At 43.1% G+C, this 17,203-nt stretch overlaps 1 protein-coding gene across 1 annotated transcript in view; it reads left to right on the forward strand.

Moving 5' to 3' along the window:
- CTDP1 (CTD phosphatase 1) overlaps window positions 1-17,203 on the forward strand; it is a 936,891-nt gene that overhangs the window by 389,001 nt on the left and 530,687 nt on the right. Inside the window, exon 10 of the mRNA XM_086965522.1 lies at window positions 11,220-11,450. Within this exon, the coding sequence (XP_086821648.1) occupies window positions 11,220-11,450 (231 nt within the window). The remainder of the gene's footprint in view (window positions 1-11,219; window positions 11,451-17,203) is intronic.

Consider the following 17,203-nt stretch of genomic DNA (forward strand, 5'->3'; position numbering starts at 1 on the left):
GGCAGCAAAAGCATTCCCCAATGCAGCACGTATCAACAGCATGCAGGCACTGATCCAAAAATTCAGGCCCCAACACTCAATACCAGCTCGAGTGTTCATGCAACTAATAGGCATGATGGCCTCGTGCATATTCATAGTCCATCATGCCAGACTACACATGCGTCCTCTCCAAGAGTGCCTAGCAAGGCAGTGGAAACAGGCTTAAGGGCAATTGAACGACCTAGTGTTGGTGACCAGTCGAGCATACAACTCTCTGCATTGGTGGAATCCACAAAACCTTTGCAAGGGACGACTGTTCCAAGAGCCTGTCCCACAAATAGTGTTAACCGCGGACGCATCCCTACTAGGATGGGGAGCCCATGCCCTACACTACACAGTACAGGGACTCTGGACTGTACAACAAAAGAAGATGCACATCAACCTTCTGGAGCTGATGCCCATCTTTCTAGCTCTAAAAGCATTCAAGACACACTTATGCAACAAAACCGTGTTGATCCGGACAGACAACATGACAGCTATGTATTACATTCAGAAACAGGGAGGAACACACTCCCCACAGCTGTCGCACCTAGCTCAAGCAATGTGGAAGTGGGCCATTCAAAGGAACATGTTTCTTATGGCAGAGCACCTCCCAGGCAAGGACAATCAAGTAGCCGACCTGCTCAGCAGGCACAGTCAACAAATGCACGAATGGGAGATTCACCCCAAAGTGCTCCAACCATTCTTCCCGAAGTGGGGACACCCGGAGATAGACCTGTTTGCCACAAGCGAAAACGCAAAATGCCAGTACTTTGCCGCCAGGTTCCCACATCCACAGTCGCAAGGCAATGCGATATGGATGAACTGGTCAGGCAAATTTACTTACTCTTTTCCCCCAGCTCCATTAATACCGCTAGTGGCACGCAAACTACGCCAACACTCACTAACGTTAATCCTAGTTGCCCCCACATGGGCGAGGCAACCATGGTACACAACGTTCCTAGAACTGTCAGTGGTACCTCATCAACGACTAAGACTCGCACCCAATCTACTAACTCAAAGCCATAAAGAAATCCAACATCCAGATCCGCAACAGCTGAACCTGGCGATCTGGCTCCTGAGATCCTAGAGTTTGGATACCTGAACTTGCCTCCAGACTGTATGAACATTATCAAGGAAGCAAGAAAACCCACTACCAGGGCATGTTATGCAGCTAAGTGGAAACGTTTCGTCATTTACTACAGAAACAATGATATAAACCCACTTGATGCTTCTACTCAAAACATCATCTGCTATCTATTGCACCTCCAACGCTGCAATTTAGCCTATTCATCCATCAGGATACATTTAGCTGCGTTAGCAGCATATCTTCAAAACAGGCAACACCTTTCACTTTTTAGGGTGCCAGCAATTAAAGCGTTTATGGAGGGACTCAAATGCGTAATTCCTCCAAGACACCCACCGTCACCAGTCTGCAATCTAAACATTGTTCTAACCAGACTTATGGGACCACCTTTTGAACCACTACACTCATGCGAAATACAATTTCTTACTTGGAAGGTGGCTTTCCTTACTGCAATTACTTCGCTTCGAAGAGTTAGCGAGCTTCAAGCCCTAACTATTCAAGAGCCATTCATCCAAATACATGCAAATAGGTTAGTTCTCAGAACAAACCCTAAATTCATGCCAAAGGTGGTATTCCATTTCCGATTAAATCAAACCATTGAACTGCCAGTGTTCTTTCAGAATCCACACACAGTAGCTGAAAGGGCCTTGCATACTCTAGATGTCAAAAAAGCTCTGCTATACTATATAGACAGAACTAAGGCATTTCGAAAAATAAAACAGTTGTTTGTTGCTTTCGCACCCCAACACAAAGGCAATCCCATTTCAAAATCAGGTATAGCCAGATGGATCGTTAAATGCATCCAGATATGTTATTTAAAAGCCAAACGCACCTTAACAGTTCCCCCTAGGGCGTATTCCACACACAAGCTAGGGGCATCCATGGCTTTCCTGGGAAATATTCCTTCACACGAAAATTGTAAAGCAGCGACATGGTCAACAACACATACATTTACAAAATACTATTGTGTAGATGTACATTCAAAACAGCAAGCTGCTGTAGGACAGGCTGTTCTCAAAACTCTTTTTCAGACTGCTGCAGCTGACACGGGTAGCCACTGCTAAGGGAGATACTGCTATACATTCTATGCACTGATATGAATTCAGCAGCCCACATGCCTCGAACGGAATATGCTACTTACCAGTATGCATCTGTTCTTGGCATGTAGGGCTGCTGACGTTCATATCGCCCACCCACCTCCCCGGTGCCTGTTGCAGCTGCAGCATTCACTCTTTGTATGGACATCTCTTACTGTACTATACTCCATCTCTGCCACAATGGCGAAAACAATCTGAGGATGCCCATGCGCACTGTAGTCCGAAGGAGGAGCCACCTATCTCGTGATACTTGGAAGACTCTTCCAGGACAACAATGTGCAATCATCCGGACCCAACACTAGGCGGCGATCTATGCACAGATATGAATGTCAGCAGCCCTACATGCCAAGAACAGATGCATACTGGTAAGTAGCATATTCCTTCCCTAGGACTAGAACAAACATCTTCAGAGTCGTGGAAACAATAGATAACTGTTTCACTACGTTAATCGTGCATGCTTCGTTTCTACAGAGTTGCACAGAAATAGAGAGTTGGGCGTTTCAATAAGAGGGATTTAATGAACAGTCTTCTTTCAAGAGAGGTGAACTACTACAATGGTTAGACAAAATGCAAAGTATAATGCGTACAGTAATATAAAATAATACTGTAATAGCATGGTCTGTTGCTATGACATGTAAAAATGCATACATAAATAAAACAGGCTAAAATACTTAAATGGTGCTTCTAAAATATGCCTACCCCAATGTACCTAACCTAGGTCTAGTACCAGGGAAGAAGTAGGTGCTGCTTAGCATAAGGTTTAGTTCTGCCAAGAATTGCCAAAGGTTTCTCTAGGTTCCAATCAGCTCCATACCTTTAGAATGAAAGAGGTTGGTATCGCTGTTTCGGGCTCGATTTCCCAACACCCCGCAAGGGGAGTCAGAAACACTGGAGCTGGATTCTCGGCAGGAGGATGACAGCTTCCTTGTCAGTGCGTCAGCTGGAGAGTCGGCTTCCTTCGGCACTTGCTGTAGCGAGCTGCGTCGGGCAAGTAGGTAGTCGAACGGCACCGAACCACACCGTGATTTGCTATAGCATGTGAAGGTATGTTTATACCTTGAAGGTGTTTAGGAGTGCCAGCTTTGACGGAAAGTCGGGCATATGAACGTCATGGATGAACCCCTAAGGAATAGTTGTTCATGCATAACAATGAGTTTCTTGGAGAAATCCATATCCAGGCTAGGGTTTTGTTTTCCAAGAAATCGTTGTGACGTAGATGATCGGATAGAAGTAGCCATGCCTGTATTTGGGTAGCATGGGCCAGCCTAAATACGGACTGGATTTCTATGCCTATGTAAGAGCAATGCAAATTGTACCTAAATAAGGGCATGAATCGGAAAATTGATACAGAATCTGTTATAGACATTAATTAAATAACACACTCTCCCATCCACAGTTTTAATTTTAAGGGTCAAGATGTCTAGCGAGCTAGTATCCATAACTTCTATCCTAATCTTCAGGGTTACCTTGACACAATTAATTAGGCCCCCAGAGGGCCTACCCCTAACTGAAGGAACTGCTCCAATGCCATATGATTTATAACCAACCCCATGTGGTGTACCAATTGCCCATGATTCCTGTAATAGGCAGAGGTCACTGGAATCGATATACTCCGCACACTCGGGATCCCTTAGATTCTTAGTTACTCCCGCTATGTTCCACGAAATTAACGTCAGTGGCGAGTTGTTACTGCTACTAGAAAGTCCTACATTTGAAATGACTACATCCGGTAGTGGTGGCACCGGAAGAGTCAACACATCTTGGGACAATCTACATGCTTCATACACCTCCCTTTGTAAGGCATGTCCCCTCACTCCCTGTTCAGCTGGTACTACCAGGCATCTCTCATCTTGTGGGAACTTAGGGACTGCATCAATACCTAAACAGTTGGCAGCTTCCCCCCCCCCCCGTAGTCATTTCTATACTTTCTTCTGGATTACTTTCTTCTGGGTTAAATGTAATCATCATAGGCACAGTGCAAGGTGTAGAGGGTGTACCATTGAAGCTAAATGTGCAGCCTACCTTTGGGGTGAGTCAGTCTACTCCTTCTAGACAACTAAACCTGTTGTAAGTTGGAGCCCCATTCCACCAACTGTGGTTGCCCTGCCTGCCATCTCCTGGCCCTCCCCGAAAATAGTGTCTAGCCATTGACCAGCTCCCTTCATAATTAGAATGCGTCTGTGGGGGATAGAAGAAAGTGAGTGGTCTAGCTTCAATAGATGAATTCCCACCATAGGTGTTCCATTTGCATATGAGGTGTACCGTGTTTGGCTCTTCAAATGTAACAGCAATACAATCACCTGGGATGGATTTATATGAGGGGCCTATCCATGGCACCCTTCGCACCATTAGAATTTTGCTTCTTATATGGTTAGGTAACGGCCTGTTTTCATTCAGCCAATGAGTTACTTTATTCCTCAGTGACTAAAAGGTTTCCTGATAGTTATTGCCTATTTCCGGTACCCCTGTTAACACTACTACATACGGTCAGGCATCTGGTGGAAGATCTATAAAAACCCCTGATGTTTCTCTGTTGTGTGGATCCCCTGTTGATTAGATTTATGAGCCTTCATTTCTTTGACCCTCATCTTTATGAGCTGGTACAGATTTTGTAGGCAATTGCTTAGATACATTCACTTTTGGGTTGCTAACATTGGTTACCTGAACCTCGGATCGGAGTTTGGTTGAGTGTGTTGCTAGCGGTAATGCTGGAGAAATAAATGGTTGTACACAAAAAAGATGCATTGGTGCTGTTTGCATTAAAGCAATGTTTCATTCGAAGCATAGATTCACAATTTGAATGCTAAATGAATGAATCCTGAAAATATACATTTATGAAATGGCTCGTAAATGCAGAAGAAAAAAGGCCGAAACCATTTCATGTCAGATTACACAAAACTGTTTGTATGTGGACAAATTGGGAAAAAGGTTAATCTGAGGAAAAAGTGCTTTGTTTTAAAAAAAAAAAATGAAGGTCAAATTCAAAGTCTCTCAGAACACTGTGTGCCAACTCAAGTCCGTGTTAGCGCTTGGAGCAAACATGAAATCTTTTAAGTCTGTAAAAAAAAGTCATCTATCATTGTAGGTGACAGTTGGATTACCTCGTTTAGAAGATTAACCGAACATAGATGTGAAACATCGCCTTCAGCATTGGTCGCATTAGCAATGTTCGAATCGGATGTTACATGTGTGCCTGAAGTTTCCTCTCGTTCCTCAGCATCAGCATTTTGCATCTGTGAGATCTCAGTGAATGCCGTCATCAGAATTGGTAGCCGCTGGGGACAACACTGCGCATGGGCCATTACCGGGTTCAGCAAAGTATCTACATCCTTTGGCATGACTGATGGGAGTGTTAAACAGATGTCTAGCATGCATTCTTCTCTGCATAGCAGGCAGCGTAGAACAGGTAAGATGCCATCTTGCCAGATTGGTCTGAGTGACAGAAACCATGTGGTATTTAATTCTCGTAAACAAGTGAATCCCAAAATTTGGACAATGCTCTCGCGACACTTCATCTCATCTCCAATAGAGCTCTCGCTATGGTGCTTGGAGTGGTGCTGGTGATTTGGCTTGCCATATCATAGTAGTAAGGGCAAAAATAATCTCCCTGCAACGAGTCCCAAAAGGAGAGGCAGTCCGCCAAACACAGAGTGCACAACTTTTGGAAATATTCCTAGGACTGCTTGAAAAGGCGCTAACAGTCCGGAACATACGTTCTTAAATAGATGTACAATACTGCTCGTATCGGACATGTTTAAGATACGACTTAACATTTCTGAGAAATGTATAGGGCAGTTTTTAGTTAGGAGGGAATGTATCTCTGCAGAAGTCCTTGCGACTTGCAGATCATGGGTCTCTTTGGCCGAGGTCAGTGGCACAGTTTTTTGCAAAAGAATGGCTTTCATTCTGCTTAAAGTATCAGTTTGTATAGAAGAGATGTTCAGTGAAGGCCATAACGACGACTCCCTGTCTGCCTTAGTTTTAGGAAACAATACTTGCATACAGCAAGTGTCCCTGGCTGACACACTTACTAGATATGGTATGCCTGGCAACATGCCACAGCAGCCGTGATCATTTAACATGAGGTAACTCCAATTGGAGAGCTGTCCAAAAATTGGATCAATCATTGCAGCTGGTGAACCTTGCAGGTGGCAGGATAAGTTGTTAGAGGAACCATTGCAGGCCCCGTTTAAGTTTATGCCCTTACAAAGGAGAGAACCGCTTAGTGTGTTTTCACAGTTTTTCCCGCTAAGAAACACTTCACATCCCCCACTCCAACATCTATGTGTGTACGGTAATTCCCAGGATGTCTTGATGTATTCTTTACCCAGCCTTTCCTATGTGCCTGCTGGTATGTGTTTTAGGCAATACCGAAAATGGAAAATTGTAACCAGCAGAGTGATTGTTCCATGTATAATCCATTCAGTAGCTGGCTTTTCAGTGACTGTAAATGGCAATCTTTCCAGTTTTTCAGTGCTCAGCACCGTATAGTCTGCTCCCCTCTGTGTCAGTTTGATCTGTTTATCAGTGAGATTGAATTCTGAAAAATGTCACGTAGTATTGATTAAACGCCAAGGCACATAGTCTGAACTAAGGTTTTGCAACGTCCATTCTAATAGCATGACCGAACGTAATTGCGACTGACCATGTTGCAACATGACCAAGTCCTGTTCCATAATGTCTATGGCAGAAGACACTATGCTGTCCAATGAATATATCCTGGGCAACAGAGTTGTTAACCCATTGTCAACTACAGAGAGAGTTTTCTCTAAATTAATACGATCAATTTCATGTATTTTGTCTGCAGTCTCTGCTTGTGTAAACTTCCATGCTTGATTAAAAGCAGCATAGATACCGGCATATATAAAACATTTATGACTCTGATCTTCGGGAATTGTTGCTAGGACCAAAGAAACTGAGTCATCTTTATGCAAAGATAAATGTTACTTTACATTCTTAAGTGAAGATCTATGTAGCCAATCAAGGCCAGCTTCCCTACACTGTATGTTACTATTCCAGGATGCTGTCTTTGATCATATCTTGGGTCTGGCTTATTGAATTTGAAACCCTGTGTTTTGTTCAGGAATCTGTCTTGACAGTTGTTTGTGTCTGTGGGCCAGATCAACCATTTTTTCCAATCTGGATCTGTTCTGTTGTGGTGCCAAATAGTATGTACGTTGACCTCCCCCTCTGAAGTGCTATTACTAAAGGGTGTAGGTGTAGGTATGGATGGATTGTTCAGGTCTTTTATCTTGGCTAACCCAAGGCAAGACGTCCCGTTGGACAGTGTCATTCAAAAACATAATTTGGTCAGGGATGATGCAGGCTCTAAACATAGCTTCTACCCCCTGCACTTGCCAATCGTTTGTACCCCAGACAGTTTTTGTCTCAATGTTGTCTTTCCAAAAGTCGAAACCTAGTCCAGACAGTTGGGCATAAAAAGCGGCAGAATACATCTGTTTTGTATTTGTCAACATACTTTTCATTCCTGTTTTGTTCACATTTTTAAAGTAAAATGATTCAGCATTTGATACATTGAACCCTGAAAAGTACGGAAACCTATTGACAAAAGTTTTTGAACTACCCTTTGGTGGAGTAGGACAATGTTCCCATTGGTTATACATTAATACATTTCTAGAATTTACAGATTTGTGCAAGAAATGATGGCCATAATGATGATTAGAACAATACATTTGTTCATAGTCTGATGAACCTTCTAAATATTCATGATTTGTGAATACTGCAGACATTTCTAAGTCTGACATCATATTATTAACAGTCTCGAAGTCTCAATCATCAGAAAAGGTACTAGATGAAACAAAGTTACTTAATGAAATCTTGAATTGGTGTGGAATCCTCAACAGCTCCGACGGGCCAAACATGTCAGTCAGTTCTGTCCCAAGCTATACCCCCAGGTATAGGAACGGCTGTGATGTTCACTGATGACAAGTCTCTTTGTTCACGATGAGATGATTTGTGTGGCTTGAGTAGTAAGTTGATGTTCTTACTTGCTGTGTCCATTTTGACATAACTTCCATTTATCAGCATTCCCTGTGTTATTACCAGAGTCAACCAAAGTAGAAGAAAAAGCACACCCAACACAATCCAAAGTTCAATCCATGGTGAAACCAAATAAGTCTTTTCCAGGTGATGAAAAAGGTCTGTTGCTTGTTCTTTGAAAGTACTTTTTGGTGGCGTTGTTTCAGGTTCCCTGGGATCCTCGGAAAACGTATCAAAGTTAATGAAATATCCAGATATCCAGAGGCAGTTCTGTCAATTGTTGGGATTGCATCTGGATGTGTTGAAATTGCTGGAACCACTTGATCACTTGTTACTTCATTGTAGACAGGTGTTTGATGAACTGTTATTTGGGTTTCAAGAGGGACAAGTTCCATGGCTTTATTGCATAGCCCAAAAGCAAAACCAACAGTTGATGGACAGAATGTAGAACAATGTCATACATTCACCCCAGTACAGAGATCTGGGCCTAAATCCATCGTTTTTTTGCACTCCACACCACCCCAGTTCAGACATGGCCATATTCAAATCTGCCTTGACCCTGTGCCTCATGGGAACAGTCCAGCCCGAACTTCCAATCCATGTCTTTCCTGGACCGGAATCAAGCATCCTAGGACCGGTTTCTGGCTATCAGCCGTCTTCAGCCAGGATAGCTTGACTCCAGTGGTGTGGAGAGCATGGAACTAACGTCTGAGCATGTGGAGTGCAAAAAAACGATGGATTTAGGCCCAGATCTCTGCACTGGGGTGAGTGTATGACATTGTTCTGCATTCTGTCCATCAACTGTTGGTTTTGCATTTGTCACCCCGAGTGGGATGGGTATGCTTAGACGCGAGTCCCATCCCATGTTCCATTAGAACTCTTTTCTTTTTCACTAATAGAGACGTGAGAGGTCTCTATTTTGCACTGTGGTCCTGATGAAAGCCCATATGACCTACCTGGCGATATAAGGGCTGAAACATGTCGACCTATACCACTAATTGAGTGTGAACGAGTCATAATCACTCTAGTTCACCGACCACATTTTTTAATTTTTGCCTCCAAAACAGAACTAATAAAATAAATTTTTCTGGATGAGAGAGACAATTTTATTTTTACACTTTTCCACGCCCCAATCACTATCACTGATCACTACTGTTTTTAACAATGGGTAATGCCTCCTGGATGGAGGTTACATAAAAAACTAACCCTATGATTATGCACACACGTGTGAGGGACGGCGGCGAAACAAGATATACCGCCTAAACACCGCTAAATTTACCAGCACGTGCATGAGGGTTTTTTATTGGGACTACTCAGAACAGTTACGGCATACCCAAAGTTATGCAGGACAAGTGATCCTTTCCCCCTTAAATTTTACCTTGCCAAAACAAAACAGTTCAGAACAACAAATCAGCTATTCATCGCTTTTAGTAGGCCAAGGAAAGGCATGCCGCTTTCCAAACAAAGTATTTCAAGATGGATATCTTCGGCAATTGCCTTTTGCCACGACAGAGCCGTACGGCCATTGCACTCAAAAGTAAGAGCTCATTCTACAAGAGCTGTGTCCACATCGGCTGCACTGTTCGCTGGGGTGCCAATACTGGACATTTGCAGAGCGGCGACATGGAAGTCGCTGCATACCTTCACCAGGCACTATTGCCTGGATACGGAACTGATGCAGGATGCAGCAGTGGGCCAGGCTGTGCTTCGCCATCTATTCCAATGAGGTGAGCCTTCCTCCTTCCCGCCATCCTTCGCTGGTAAGCACATTTATTTACTTATTTCTTGTTATTTATTGATGGCTCATAGTCGCATGATATGTATTATCTAAAGACTGGTATATGCTGTTCCATCAGAAATGTGCATATTGTATTGCTTGCTACTCTGATTCAGGCATGTCAATCTATGAAAAACACCCATAATACTGGATAAGAAATGCGTTACTTACCTGTAACTGCAGTTATCCAGTATTGGTGTCTTTCATAGATTCACATGCAACCCTCCTGCCTCCCCTGGAAGGACTCACTTATTTCTCTAACAGTATTACGCCTACCTAGCTTGGTGCGTACGAAAATCTGAGAGACTGAGGCTCCTGACAGGAAGGTTCTAGAGGGAGGTGATAGCTGATTGGCCACCTTCTGGAGTTTGGTCCTTTTTACAAAAGGACATAGATAGGCTACTTGTACCAAATGTAAACAAATATATTTTTCTCTGTATATATGTCTATAGGACATTACTTTTCTATGTACCGGAGACTCCCGTCTCGACGACGGGGAATGATTCAGGCATGTGAATCTATGAAAGACACCAATACTGGATAACTGCAGTTACAGGTAAGTAACGCCTTTCTTACTGACACAAGTAGTGTGCGCCTTCTGCTGAGCAGCGAGACGTGTCAAGCGAGTCTCATCAGAAGGTGCACCCTCTAGTGGGGGAACGTGCCTCACCACACTTTTGCGGCCCTATTTGTTTTAAAATCATTTTTGGGCTGCGAATGAAGCACTGATGTGTGTTTTTGCGACAGGGACCTATAGGGGTAAAAAACGACCTTCTCAACCTTAAGCAAGCATACCAAACATGTATCATATCGATGAGATGTAAAAAGGACATCTGTTTGGAAGCAGGAAAGGAGGAAGAAGTGGTTTAGAGGACGTGTGCTATTATGGTAGGACATGAACTATGATTGGTTGAACTCTGTTTTTAGTCTTTTTCCCTGTATATTCTGAGAAAGGTAGTTTATGTTAAAGTTGAAGTCTGCTGAAAGTAAATAAAGAAGAAAGATCAGTATAATCCCCACCTCCGGTCCTGACATAGAATAGGCTGTTGTCTTTCACGTGTATTCCATCAACTTGAACCTAGTCTTTTTTTTATGCTACTTCAAAAAAGCTTATATCCTCAGTGGCAACCTTATAGCAGTATTCTATGTGAAATGTTCTACCATTAATTTGCTCGGAGCATTCAGGTTCACCTTTGTAACCATTCTCCTGAAATGTTATTCCTTGTTCATTTACTCACAGGTCCATAAGTCCTGCCACCTTTCCTGATGCCTGGAGTGCATTCCAAACTGCTCTCTTTCATCCAACTCCAATTCATCCGAAGATTGCACCTGGTCCAGAGGTTCGTATATATGACCCTAATACGGGAAAGCTGATCCGGAAGAATTCTCAGAGTTCGGTGCAGTCCCCCTACATTCAGGCTCCAGCTCCTACCCTCACAGCACCAGTCCATGGGGAGCACTCATCGTTCAGGTACTGGAAATACTAGTTCTGGAGATTGTGCCTGATTCGACTCCTGGATATCTTGTATCTGTTAAGTTTCTCTCATTTCACTGACCGGTGGGAGAGGTTCAGAAGTTGAGCATTTCGTTGTTATGTGCTGGTATTAGAGGAGGGGTTATAAACTCATTGTCGATCATACTAGCTCTAATATTGAGTGGCAAAATTTGCTCCTTGTTCTCCTGTCATGTTGCAACCCAATCTGTGCTCCATTTTCCCTTGTTTGCGTTGTCCATGTTCCAACCAGTAACCACATTCCTTATATTCCTTCACGGTTCAAACTCATTCGATCACTCAGATCAAATGATTATTCTTGACACTAATATTACTCGCTTGGTCAGTCAGTCATCGTGCCACTTCCCCACGTTTTACAGTGAATTAGAATCTGAGGGGGAAAATGCCACACTTGGCATATTCTGGGCTACACACTTAATAATTGATTGAAGATAAGAAATGTGACCGTAAGTCAAACTTCAATGCCTGTAGCATCAGCCCACTGGACTGTTGTGACATTAATTCTGATGCCTCGTTATTGGCAAATGTCATTCATTCGCAGCATATCAGTTGGGCCCTTTAGTGAGTTTTAGCTTCACCCTTTGCCCTTCCTCTGGCATACATTTCCTTTCCATCTACAGAATACACACTATGAAAGACTATACACTCCTTTTTCTTTGCAAAGAAATGTTAATTTTGTAATTGTTTTTGATTTTGCTTATAACCTGTCCTTGTGTAGGAAGAGTTTTATATTTAAATATAAATGTTCAAATGTTTTCTTTAAAATATCTTGTACTTGGGGTATACTAGCTGTTTCTGTCTTGATTGTGTTTACTTGTTTTAGTTTTGTGAGCCTCGCTTCTAATAAAGAAATATATTCTGTCAGACAAACGCTCTGTTAAACAGTCTTGAGAATATTCCTGTTTCTGGTAGAGTTTGTGACATGAATGTATCCTCTGTTCAATGAGAAAGTTACTCAAATAAATATTTGTTTACATTTGGTAACAAAGCATCTTTGGCTTGTAGTGTTTTGTACTCTCCACACTCATGGACTTTAATTTGTCTTTATAGCTACCTTTCCTCACTTCTAGAGCTTTTAATTTATCTGGTTGTAATTTGCCAAAGTTAATACTGTTAATGTTGCAAAAAATTTAGTTCTGCAGCAACCTTCCCTGTTTTGTGCTTTTTCAATAAATGTGGAATCTATAAAAGCGGAACTTTAAAGAAGTCCCATTTAGCAATTGTATTTTTCAGCATGTTCTTCTGATCCACAAGTAAAGAACAATAAGGTTCTCAACAGATAGTATCATTTTTGATGGTGTGCCAAGTAAGAAAATGTGATGTTCTTGAATTTTGAGACTATTCTAAATTTGCAAGATGTTATGCTGCCATGTAGTGGTTTGCTTGGAATAGCATCTTGTTCACTGTAATTAAAAACAAGCATTGGCATTGCCAATAGGTCTTTCCTTTGGGATCTTATAAGTGTTTAGCCATGCAACAGTTGATGTTGTTGCTCCAAGGATATTGTGCCGCATAACTAAATACTTATAAGGTCCCAAAAGCGAGACATATTGGCTATGCCAATACTTGTTTTCCGATTCAGAGCATCCAGCGACTCTGGGCTGTCACTGCTGTGATATCAGCTTGACGTCACTAATCCGTGAATACAAACAGGTACCCAAAGAGCACAGCAGGAGCGAGGCGAAAGAGGGGGACGGAAATGAGGAAAATGGCAGCAAATTTGAAGTAAGTAGACCTTGCTTTTCAGTCACGTTCAGCAGCCTCGCCCTTTATGTGCCTGCAGCTACACTCCACTTGGAGGGGGGCAGTATGTAGTTATGCGTCATAGCCAGGGAAGAGGTGAGTGTTCTTAGCTCAGTGAGGAGCTTAAGGGCATCAGCAGTTAGGATAGCAACAGCTAATGTAAGTCATTATCAGTCATCACATACCAGACACAGCTTTGTCTGGCAGAAAAAGAATAGTGCAGCAGCTGTTCTAATTTCTATTAAGTAATATGAGCTATACCACACTTTGTATAAAGGGTAGGTGGGGGCAGAGGGAGGGGGGATCACGAACGCCGCCACTAATGGTTTTGCCGCGGGTGCTATCCAAGCAAAGGCCGGCACTGCACAGAAGACATATTTATTAAGTTAGAAATTGGCGTTCTCGTAGAACAGGTGTGATCGTGTGTCAAATCAGCTGTGTAATATACATTTCCGTTTGACTGTCACTGAACAGAAAAGTATCCTGTTAAAATCCCACCTAGGCTTGAAGACAGTGGGCTGTCTTAATGACTAGATGAGTTGAGAGTTCCTCGGCCCATCCACCACAAGAACATTCCTCACTTGTAGCAGTTTTCACAGTAGGCACCTACACAACTGCTGCTGCTGAGTTATAATGCTCCTGGGCACTGTAGTGTCCTGAAGATTTTGGAATTGTAGAAAGTTTATCTTCAGAACCAAGAAGAAAAGTGTAGTTTTTTTTTGTAGTTGATTTTGTTCAATGATTGAGTTGACAGCAGTTTATATGGGGGTTTAGGTTTTAATCCCATGCATACTTCATCGCATTGTGTGGTCTTGAGCAAGTTACTTCCATTTCCTCAACATTCATTTTCATGTGCTCCAAAGTTGCGAGCACTTGGAAACAGATGTACATTCTTGCATGTATTGCAGCTTAAAATAAATTCATAGACACTAGAATTAATGGATTGTGTGGTTGCCGCACTTTTCGCATAGTTTCGGAAGAATTAAAAATGTGTTTCTAGGTCAAACGGTTCAAAAGTTACTAAAAGACATAGCGGCACAGTGGAAGGCCCTTTGAAAATGTTGACTGGTCCCTTTTGTTGCCTATTGCTATAAATAGGTGTTAAACTTGTACCAGTGACTTGCAACCCACTCCCAGATAGTGTTAACAAGTGTAAAAGTGACAAAATAATGAAAACCTATTATCACAAAATGTGCATTATGCCACTTTGTCTTGTCTTGTCTTACATAATTTGGTCAACCCTGCCACTGAATTCCAGTGGGCCTGCATCTGTTCCTTTTTGAATGCACGGCAGTTGTACTTCTCAAGCAACACATGCGAGGAAGTTCTAGTTTCAATTGCATTTAATGTCAAGATGCAGACTTGGCTCCATTCGGATTTACACACCGAAAATAATGAGACTCCTGATTGCAAACACTTAGTTGTTATTAGATTTGGAAACTGCCAAAATTAGTCAACTGAATTTTTCGAAACCCCCCAGTAATATCAATGAAACATTTAGGTACTGGGAACATTTGGTGTTGTGGTAGCTGATGCACGGGACAGAGAGGGCGGAAGTGCTGATATGAGGAACAGGCTGATGCAGGCTGTAATAGTGGCCTGGGGGAACTGGAGCAGGAATTTGTGTAACCGGCTCACGCAGATTGTAACAGCCTGCAGGTAGTCAAAGGAGAGGCTGGTACATGGAGTGACGCCAGGAAAAGGGAAGCGAGAAAAGTATTTGGTGAAGCAGGTACTGCGTGTAAAATGTGACGGTGACCATGAAAGGGGACGCCAGTAGTTATCCGGAGTGTCAGCTGAAACCACGTATGGCAGTCTAGCTGACAACGTTTATCCTAGCGTTTGTGTGAGTTTCTTCATTTGCGGTTCCTGTATTTGTGACATTTGCATGCTTCCGGCAGTGCTTAATCTATAAAATCTATTAATCTATAAAAAATAACAAGCACTGGAGTGGTGCTCGCTCGTTAAAAGGAATTTTTAAAAAAGCCTGTGAGTGGTGCGCGATCGCACTGCAAACAATTTAAGGAATGCAGCAGGCACAGTGCGAGGTCACTGCTCGATCCCGAGCTCCCTAGACCAGGGGAGAGAGAAGGCGGGACATGCACCGCCTTTGGCCAATTGTCTGCTGTCTTTCTTAGAAAGAAGCACGCAAAGGCTAATAGCGGGTGAGCAAAGAAAAAAAACACGCACAAGCGTGTGGTCAGAGTTGGAAGTCCTTACTAGTAGCCTCGCAGAGCAGGGCAGCGCATGCGCGCTGGCTCAGGCAAGAACTAAATATTGGAGCTGACCTTTTCTCATGGGTCCTGTGATAGGTTAGCATACAAAGTGCCTTTGACAGAGGCATTGTTTTGGGGGGAGTTAGAAAGAATCCTCATGTGTATCTCTCCATGTCCGGTACCCCTATATTCATGAGGCCTGGGACCTAACATCGGGTCGGGCCAGCAATTTTTTTTTCCTACGGGGAGGGGGCTCACTGAAATATTTACTCTTTGAACGTTCGACAAAACACAAATTGCAGATTCTTTGATTCTCTGGCCAGCCCAGTCTGTATCAGTGTATCAGCCAAAGATTGACAAATTTCTTAGATAGTATTCTTGTAACTCCCCACACTCCTAGGGTTGTTTTTTAAGCGAAGAGATAGGTGTGTTATCTGTAGATGTATTGCCTGTTGTGTGAATAGTTGGAAAATAAATGCTTTTGTTTTGTACTCCTACGTTCCCTAAATTATGTCTGTAAAGAGGAGTTCGAACCCAAATGTATTTCTGAAACTGCTTGCCATTATTGGTCCAAAATATTTTGGAAATAAAACATATCTGTATGCGGTAACAAGGTACTCTGGAAAGGAAGGAACGTGTACATAAATAAGCTGTCCGAGGCATGTGGGCTGCTGAATTCACATCTTAGCATAATACGCCGCCTAGTGTTGGGTCCGGATATTTGCACTTTGTTGTCCTGGAAGAGTCTTCGAAGTATCACGAGATAGGTGACTCCTCCCCTGGACTAAAGTGCGCATGGGCAGCTTCTCCATCTTCAGATTTTTTTCCGCCATTGGGTTTGGATGCTATTCCTCAACTCCAACTTCGTAACCGAAACTTTTCAACTTTCTAAGGCCAAAAGGATTTCTACCTCGACTGTATTGTTCTTGTTCGGTAAACCTTTACTCAATAACACTTTCATCTCGATCCGGTCATCGACGCCACGTGGGCCTGCTGCAGATGGAAAGGACCCCATTTAAAAGGTGCCCACAATGTCACTCCAAGTTCCCACATACTGATAAACATACAGTATGCAACAAGTGCCTCTCTCCCGAGCACAACAAGGAAAACTGTCCAGCTTGTGCTCCATTCCGGTCGAAGAAAACTATCCGGAACAGAGGGGCCGCTGGACAAGCGATGCAGCGGCAGGCACCGGAACTGGAGAACATTTTCGAAGACTAACATGACCTCCCAGAAGCAGCGGACTCCGACCTAGAAATTGTCACTGTAGAGGAACAGTCGAACTCCAATGACGAGATCACAACAGGCAAACCGTGTGTACCAAGCGCCTTACCCCGCTTTCATCTCAAGACAAGGCTCCGGTCGAAGCATCGCCTAAAGGCCTTAGCCGAGATCGACAAACTCCTTCAGAGACCCCACCTTCCGGCTCGGCTCTGAAGACCAAACCCAAGCCTTCTGATACCCCGGGAACGAGCTACACTCTTCCCAGAAAGGCCGCCGAGCGGAAAAAGGTTGTCGAGCCGAAGACAATCATCGATACAAAAAAGAGCGTCGAAACAAAAAGGGTTGTCGATCCCAAAAGAATAGTCGACCCAAAAAAGGCCATCGAGCCGAAAAAGTGTCGACCTCCAAAAAACAGGTCACAATAAAATTCCTGGTGACCCGAAGAAGGCAGCTAAGTTGACGAAAAAAACAGTGGACCCGAAGAAGGTTATCGAACCTAAAACACCAGTCGATCCGAAAAAGGTTATC

The sequence above is a fragment of the Lissotriton vulgaris genome, chromosome 4_1 (genome assembly GCF_964263255.1).
Source record: "Lissotriton vulgaris chromosome 4_1, aLisVul1.2, whole genome shotgun sequence".
Classification (NCBI taxonomy): Eukaryota; Metazoa; Chordata; class Amphibia; order Caudata; family Salamandridae; genus Lissotriton; species Lissotriton vulgaris.